The sequence below is a fragment of the Egretta garzetta genome, unplaced genomic scaffold (assembly GCF_000687185.1).
Source record: "Egretta garzetta isolate BGI_Z169 unplaced genomic scaffold, ASM68718v1 scaffold46, whole genome shotgun sequence".
Taxonomy (NCBI): domain Eukaryota; kingdom Metazoa; phylum Chordata; class Aves; order Pelecaniformes; family Ardeidae; genus Egretta; species Egretta garzetta.
Genome location: NW_009260268.1, coordinates 5,270,492 through 5,279,835, shown reverse-complemented (window position 1 = coordinate 5,279,835; position 9,344 = coordinate 5,270,492). Strand labels below are relative to the sequence as shown.

Sequence of the window (9,344 nt, the reverse complement as noted above, 5' to 3'; positions counted from 1 at the left end):
TTCCATATCTCTCAAATATACTGTTATGTAGTTCTCCAGCTGTCCAGACCTGCAAGATGCAGCAGGCTGAATTTCTATCAACTGCAGTTAAAAGTTGAGGTTACTTAGGTCATTGCAGTATTTGAACTTGTCTATGACACTCAGAATCTCTACCTTAGTAAGATTATAAATGAGTTCAAACCATAAATACTTAATACTCTCTCATCAGTGCTAACAACCTGTCATGGTTTAACCCCAGCAACTCAGCACCACACAGCTGCTCTCAGACTCCCCCCCGGTGGGATGGGGGAGAGAATCAGAGAAGTAAAAGTGAGAAATTCATGGGTTGAGATAAAGGCAGTTTAATAGGTAAAGCAAAAGCTGCACACACAAGCAAAACAAACAAACTGAGGAATTAATTCACTACTTCCCATCAGCAGGCATTCAGCCATGTCCAGGAAAGCAGGGCTCCATCACATGTAACAGTTACTTGGGAAGACAAATGCTATCACTCCAAACATCTTCTTTCCTCTTCCTGCCCCATCTTTCCCCCAGCTTTTTATGCTGAGCATGACATCCTATGGCCTGGGATATCCCTTTGTCAGTCGGGGTCAGCTGTTCCAGCTGTGTCCCCTCCCAGCTTCTTGTGCACCCCCAGCCTCCTCGCTGGTGGGGTGAGAGGCAGAAAAGGCCTTGACTCTGTGTAAGCACTGCCCAGCAATAAAGAAAACATCCCTGGGTAAACAACACTGTTTCCAGCACAAATCCAAAACGTAGCCCCATACTAGCTACTGTGAAGAAAATTAACTCTATCCCAACCAAAATCAGCACACAAGCTACCTGCCTGACATCATTACAGCTGTAGGCAATTGCCATGCCTCTAATTACACACTGGTTTCATTAGTGTCCCAGCTAGATGATGGAGGGTCTGAAAATCCCTTTTATTATGTGACAGAGGAGTACATTTGAATGAGGTTTTAAGAAAACCGCTAAATAATACAAGATCTTTTTTCAGCTTAAAAGAGAAAGGTTTTCCTACATGTGCTTAAAGCTAAAAGGTTCATTGTCAGCTTTAAGCCGTTCAAATTTCCCTGCATCACCACCTGCAGCATCAGGGTTAATTTGCTGATGAGAAGCAAAGCCCACAGGCCCATCACGCTATTCAAATTTAATGTGCACGTGGACTTCTTGATTCAGGCCAGGTTTATAAATAGTGCCTTTGGTTTAAAAATAGGTTTTTCAGATCTAAGGGAGTTGATATTATGATCTGTAAAGTGAATGAAGCTCCCCGGAGAAACTGGAGCTTATGTAATATTTATTCCTACATTTTTGTTCAGCTGTTTTGTGCCATTTTGATGCTGAGCTGCAAGGACTGTTAGTTTCTTAAACCTTTCAAATATTTCTTCGGTGAAGCTGAGACTGTCTGTATTCCTGCCTGTCTAGGTAACCTTACTTGGCTTTGGGATTTTGCCTAAGAAACAGTGGCCATTGACCCCACTTATAGGTATTTTAATTTAATAATTTTTGCACATGACCTTTGTGGAATCCCAAACAGTGCTGCCAAGTACAGTAACTTTCCAGTATTAATTTGATCCTAAAAATATTATGGACAGATCTTCTTTTTCTTGAAACATTATGACTTGTTAAGGTCCTAGGGAGAAGGGTTACTGAGCCTGTAGAGCTGAGCTCTGTCTCCAGTTACATGAACAAGGATATTTTATTAAATTTGCATTAGGCACTCACAAAGCCAGCTTACATTCCTTGATTTTTGATGTTCTAAATACTGATGCTAATGGAACAACATTCAGGGCAAAAATGGTCATGGAATATGAAACAAATCTAGTGTTAATATTTGTCATTGAGACACCATTTTGTGCATGGAAACAGTCATAAGAGAAGCAGAGGTCTAAGGAAATGCCTTTCTAAGGAAGAAGTTTAGCTCTTAGTAGCAAAATGAAGCATATAATATTGAATATTATGCTTAGCCTTCTAATTTTGCTTTCTTCATAAACTAGCCCATTACCTTATTTCATCTGATGTCTTATATTCTAGAATCAGAGACTTATTCACTCTTACCATTCAGCTGTGAAGGGGAGTTACTAGTTTTCTGAACCAGATGTTTTGCCAGCTATCTGTCAATGCTGTTACTTTTGCTAGATGTAAATGTCAGTATGATGCTGTGTTCAGTTCTAACTGTGAGGTACCACATTTAAATTGATTACTGCTGCAAGCATTCACTGGTGTGCACCTAACCTTAGTCTTGTTTTCAGCTAGAAGCATAAAAGCCCAGATTAACATTCTGAGCAAGGGCTGGATTAATGAGAAACATTTCAAAATGTTAAAAAAAAAAAAAATCTGTAAGCTATCCTTGAAGCAAACCAGTAGAAGTACTAGAGTGATCAGAAATCAGTGCTTCAAAATGTAAATAAAAACTTTGGTGCCACTAAATATATAAAAACTGTGGACGTAACAATCTTGGCAATATATCTGAATACATCACAACTTCTAGAAAACCTGATCTAAATTTATAGCAAAACATCCTGTTAATTAAGCCTAGTTATGAAACGATCAGAAATGACTGTTAGCATATCTGGCAATACCTGGTAGGTGGTGAAAATTCAGTAGAAAAGAATGGCATGGTTCTGGTAGTAAAAAATTAAATCTGATCTTGTAACTGGTCCAACATTGCAAATGTCTACACTATCCTCTTTCCTTAAAGATATACTTAACAAACAAACATTAGAGGTCTGAGTCAACGACCACTGAAACAAAAGCTTCATATGTGACTTCAGTGATAGCTGTTTAGTCTTGCCTAAAAGCAAAAGCATCTCCAGTTAACATAAAGACTTTAAATCCCTCTTAGCTAAATTTGGTGCATTCTGAAGCACTATTGCATAAACAGGAAATGTAAGGTTATATACTTCAAAATGTAGCAAGATGAAAACGTGATGGTGTCTGGAAAGCATTTATTGTAAGAAGCCAATACATTATTCATGCAGGAAATAATTTGAAATAGGTGGACAGAAATAATGACCTAGCAACCAATATTAAAAGGTATAGAAATATCTCGGGGAAAAAAGGACGATAAATAGTTGCCTTACCGATGTTGTCAGCAAAATGAGATCTTTTCTAAAATGTATTGAGATTTCCTTAGTACTGAAAAAATTCTAGCTGGAGTCCCTAATGCTTTAAAGCATTGTTATTTTGTTCCATAGGTAAGCTATTTTCCTTTTTTACAATATATTTTTTTGCCCAGGCTAAAAGTTTTGGAAGACTTAAAATACTTCACAGTCTCAGCACTTGAGGAAAGAGCTCTGTAGACCACACCTCCCTCAGTTCTCTTAAAATTGCAGAAAGAATTTATCCTTTTTGATCTGCTGGCAAAGTGCTTGGCCCTCCAGTCTAAGTCTATGGGAGGCATTCTGCACCACTTAGACTAAGTAATTGTAATTTTTTTCCATTAATATTCTGCACTTATTTAAGTTGCTAGAAATTTCTGGGAACTTTCTAATTCCCATTAATTTAAGGACATGCTTAGCACTAAATCTAGGGAATAACAACCCACATAGTAATTTGTATGTTTTGCAGATCCAAGTTGCTACTGATACAACTACGTCATGTAGTTCTATTTGATGCTTGTTTTGACATCATGACAATTAATCCCATAAGCATTTTTGTTTTCATAATCTGTCAGGGTCACAGTTTTTACACTCAGTTTATGTTGGATTTTGCTCTTTGAAAAGTCAAATTGTCTAGGAGAGCACTTGCTTGTTTTCTGTTGCTTAAATGCAGTTTTTTATTCAGCAGGTATGTCTGATGTTGGTATGTGTTTGCTGAGAAAGGTGTCTTTTTCTGCAAGGGTATTGAAAACATTTAATGGAATGTTTAGGCTGCATCTAAAAGCACAGCCTGCTAAAGCTGGTTACCAGTAGATCATCTTTCTTCTCACATACATCGGTTACACAATATCTGCTTAAATTTATTAAAGTTTATTTGACTTATGTCAAAGTCAAGAAATTCAACCTCTAGCTTCTCACTTCAGCCAACGGGTGTTAATGCACAGTAATACATTTTTTAGTTACATAAATCACATTTTTTCACAGCAACATGATCTCACTTTCTGAAGAGAATGAATAATTTTTGTTCAAGGAAGAGTTATTCAAGATTTTAATTCTGTGGCTTTTTTTAAAAGGTTCGATATGGAGCTTCTGGGTTTGTTTATAGCACTTTGCTTTAACCCAACTCCGAAGGTAAAAATTAATTTTTTCTTGTATCTATTTTTATGGTACTCACTCCTACAATACCAGGTGTTCCACAAACATAAGCGTTTCATTTCAAAATATACCATTAAATATATGGGATTTTCATAAAATACCAATATTTTCCACTAATGCTGAGTGCCTAAATCTAAGATCATATTTTTAAATTGTATATTTGATGACATATGAAAGCTCAATATCATTTCAGATCCAACTTCAAAGCCCAAAACAAAATATACAGCAGACATATTAATCCCAAATAAATTTTTACTTGAATTTATTTTATCTTAATTACAAAACTTCTGTGGTGACAAGGAAGATGTATCTGAACTCAGGTTTGGATGCAGGTTAAAAGTCCTCTCTGTGAACAGGTGTCTGGTTTCCAGGCAGTTTCTAGCCCACTGCTTTGGTCATCCAGCTGACATGCTAACCATGAGCTGACAGCCTGGGACTTGGTTTCCAAGCTCATGATTTTTTTAAAAAGAGAAGCTCCCAGGATGTCCTGCTAGCCTCCAATTCCTGTATGAAACTGCCTGTATTTCAAGACTTTCAATTTGTCGCTGTACAGCAGCCAACTGAGAAGATAAGCCGGGACAACCATGGCACAGCAGTTTGTGGAAGCCTGAAATTTGGCTGACTCAGAGACAGAGCGCCTACTCTTCCTAGACTCAGTTGTTCCCAGAGCACAGGGTTGCTAAAACTATTCAGAGAAAAGTATACCACCTGTCTTCTTTCAACAAAGGGAAAAACCATGCACACATTTAGCTTTGCTCTTATAGCTGAATCTTTTGTCTCAAGTGGGTGAATAGTGATAATATTAGGAATATTAATGGAGAGTACCAGCAGAAGTACCAGTGGATGGCAGAGAGAGAAAACTGGGATGGGGAGTCTCCAGCTAAGCTGAAAACTTATAAGCAAATATAAAGAGGATTCTTCTAAATATTACATTGAGTGTCCCAGTACTTTGTCCTGTCTGGAGTTTATATGGTGCCATTTCATCAAACCTGCAATATTCTGGGCAGGGAAAAAACCCTACCAAAAGCAACTTTTCATTCACTTTCCACTTCTCGAGTCATAAGATAAGCACAGAGCTCTGAGTTTCATATAGTCTCTTTATCCATTTTTGTATCACTTGCCATTATGTCAAGGGTAAATTCTGAAAGCAATGTGGTTTTTTTTCCCCTTTTCTTCTTCTGCTTAAAGGAGCTCTGCTGTCTGTGCTGAAATGATCTCGAATTCTGTCAAAGCCTTCAGGATAAGCATATTTCAGTCTGGCAGTGAATTCCTGGGCAAAAGAAGAAACAACTACAGACACCGTCGAGAGAGTTATTTATAAAGCCAGATACAAAATCTATGAAAACTAGTATAGCAATCTTTTAACTGAGGCTATTTGTCCCAGCTGCCATTAGTATAAATGTCAAACGTGGTACTTTGTGCAGGTATCAAAATTTAAACAGAAGAGAATAAGTATCATCCTGAGCCAGACAATGTTTTCTGTGTTTTTCTCTGTAGGTGTTTGTAGACTTAGTATTTCTACCTGGCCATTTAAAGTGTAAGATTAGTGAGAAAATGTGCATTTTAAGGTTTTTGAGATAATATATTAAAAAAACAGTTTTGAGAATTACAGCAGCTGAAATGCCCTATTGGTCCATAGGTACTTTTACCTTTTCTTTTAATCTATTTTTATCTATTTGTTATTCTGTCTTATCAGAATAAATGCATAAAACTGTTCACCGAGCCCACTTTGGATTAATAATGATATTTTACATCATCTGAAACTAGCAATATATTGTCTTACAGGTTGAATAGGAGCTTGCATTTCACCTTCAGTGAATAGTCTCAGAATTCCAAAATACAGTCTCAAACACACAGATACCTATGTATACATGCATACACAGGCATTTATATACCTCCACACATGCATATATATATACACATGTATAGCTTTCTATAGATATGGACATGAATAACTAGACCAATACAAGTAGTAGTTATTTTTTAAAAATGAATAAAAGCTATATCAATGTACCTTGTGACCACCTTCTTAGAAACTAGAATGGTTGGGAGGCATTTCAATGAGTTATCATTTAAGCAACTGAAAAACGAATATCTAATCTATGCTGAAAAGATTAATTCAAATCATGTAGTAACGATGGGTTCTATTGTCTTTGAAGAATAAGAGAGGGGTTCTATCAAGAACTAACACAGTCTAAAACAATCTCCCTTTGTTTTAATTAAAAAACGAAGCAAGAGAAAGCATCATTGTCTAATTTTCGAGTTTGGCGGCAGAGAAGAACATGGCATCAATAGTATCTGGGAACTGCCTATGTCACTGCCCAGCCCCACTTCTTTTACTGAAGAGTATGTCTCAATTTAGGACAGAAAACTAAGTGTGTGTTCAGCTAGACTCTTAGAAGTTAAGTTTAGCTAAGTGCTAGCCAGCAGATGCAAAAAAAAGTCACTTTCAATGTCACTTTAAAGTCATGAAAGCTTGAAATACAAATGGGAAAAAAAGATTTTCATTTCAGGACTAGAAAAGTTAAAGGGTAATGTAAGGAAAGGGAATTAAATTAAATATGGAAGGTAAAAGTGAGTTTTGAAATTTATTAGGATTTATGTTATTTCTTCTGATTTTTCAAGAGACACTATTTAATGCCAAAGCAAGGCTTAAAGTTATGAATATTTTAATTTGATATGAATTCTTAGTCTGTGTGATTGGAAGAATCCAAATAAATGAGATGATAAAAATATTAGGTCACAGTAATTAAACTCAAAGATGGTTTTCTTTTAAAAGGTGCATCTTTAAGTTAAGCTACTTCCTCTTCAGATAAAAAAATGAGTGTCATTTCTGATATATGACAATGAATTTTCATCTAGAAAGTAGAAACTAATTACATTTAAAATGTTCCACTAAGGCCGCTCATTAATATATTGAGAGCAGAAGTGACAGAAGAGAGCAAAAGAAAAACTAATACTTGCCTTTTTATATTTATTTTACAGGAAATGTGTTTGTTGTAAGCCTGGCAGTTGCAGACTTGGTTGTAGCAATCTACCCATATCCACTGGTCCTCACATCTGTATTTCACAACGGATGGAATCTGGGATACCTTCACTGCCAGATTAGTGGCTTCTTGATGGGCCTAAGTGTCATTGGATCAATCTTCAATATTACAGGCATCGCTATCAATCGGTACTGCTATATCTGCCACAGTCTCAAATATGACAAGCTGTACAGTGACAAGAACTCATTGTGCTATGTTGTTCTTATCTGGGTCCTAACATTTGTTGCTATAGTGCCCAACCTGTTTGTGGGATCGCTACAATATGACCCCAGGATTTACTCGTGTACATTTGCACAGTCTGTGAGCTCAGCATATACAATAGCAGTTGTGTTTTTCCATTTCCTGCTTCCTATAGCCGTAGTTACTTTCTGTTACTTGAGAATATGGATCCTTGTTATTCAGGTAAGGCGAAGGGTTAAACCAGATAACAACCCCAGACTGAAACCACATGACTTCAGAAACTTTGTAACCATGTTTGTGGTGTTTGTACTGTTTGCAGTCTGCTGGGCTCCTTTGAACTTTATAGGCCTTGCTGTGGCTGTCAACCCAGAAACTGTAATCCCTAGGATTCCAGAGTGGTTGTTTGTATCTAGTTATTACATGGCATATTTCAACAGCTGCCTTAATGCTATCATATATGGACTCCTGAACCAGAACTTCAGAAGAGAATACAAGAGAATTATTGTCACTTTTTGTACAGCAAAAGTTTTTTTCCAGGATAGTTCTAATGATGCAGGAGATAGGATGAGAAGTAAACCTTCTCCATTGATTACAAACAACAATCAGGTGAAGGTGGACTCTGTCTGAAAATGGGAATCGTATTGTCACTCAACAGCATCCAAATAAAGTATCTGTTTTATTAGACCTACTGTTAAATATTATAGTGAAATGTCTCTTCTACACTGAACGCACTTTGATCAAATTCTTTGCATGGTATTTGGGAACTCAAGTTACAGAGCCTTGACATACAGATCCTGTTATACAATGGTATATCTCTCGTATAACAACACAATTATATCCTTGAGGAAATTATGAAATTATGCATGGATACTTTATTTTTCCGTTAAATGGAGATAAACAACTAGAAACAGATTGAAACAGAAGTATCCACATTGCCTGCTCGATACAAGAAATCACAAAACTATTCCTACCACTTTCTGCCTGCTTCTTCTAGCCAGGTTGTGGTCCTGATTCTAAAACCTCTGAGAATTTCTTTAAAAAGATTAAATCAGACCATTATGAAATATATTAGGAAATATGAAGTGAGAAATCAAGGTAATTGAAAATTCATTAACATTTTTGTTAAGTACCTCTACCTATATTGCTTTACTCCTAACATGGAAATGATTATTCATTTTTGGGAGATTAAACCTCACCAGCCCTCCTAGGAATGTCATTTGCAATTTACTTACCAATTTTAAAATAGCTTTTAGGAGGAGAAATATACCTGACTGATTATCTTCAAAGCTACAAGGGCAGGAGGATAAACAGCAAGGAAAGAAAAGAGCTGTGATTCAGCAGCTCAAGCCATTTGGGCATGAAAAAATGTGTAGGAGGGGTGGTAAGAGAAATATAAACCGCCATTCTTTTTGAAGAGACAGTAATTCATGAAATTGGGAAGTGCCTCAGAGGAGTTTCTGGGGAAACACCTCCTAGAAATATAAGTGAGGAAGGACTGTTATTTCTCACTTGTGTACAGTACAGAAGTTCTAAACTTCTGTGAGAAGACAATTAGTGCATTTAAGAGGGATGGTGGGTGAGGATGACGGTTTTGTCTGGTTAGCAGAATCTTAAGCTCACGAAACCCTGGGAAATGAAAAATATTTAGAAAATTATTCTCAACTCGATCTCCTGAGAATAGCCTGAGACTACAGGTTATTTTGTAACCTGCCACAGATAAGCTTTTCAAAATAATAATTAGGTGTTTACCACAATGACGAACACAGTGTAATAACCTAGAACAATTAGACACCTTTAATTAACAGAAAAGAGAAGATGCTATTTCTGCCCCTGGTACAAGGAGGAACGTGTGACTGTCAGGACA

General features: G+C 36.7%; 1 protein-coding gene across 1 annotated transcript; it reads left to right on the top strand.

The window, feature by feature from the left end:
- Nucleotides 1-4,178: 4,178 nt before the first annotated feature.
- MTNR1A (melatonin receptor 1A) lies at nucleotides 4,179-8,107 on the top strand. Its single transcript, XM_009642368.2, has 2 exons — nucleotides 4,179-4,191; nucleotides 7,239-8,107. Exons 1-2 carry the CDS (start codon nucleotides 4,179-4,181, stop codon nucleotides 8,105-8,107), a joined length of 882 nt encoding a protein of 293 aa, XP_009640663.1.
- The last annotated feature ends 1,237 nt before the right edge of the window (nucleotides 8,108-9,344 follow it).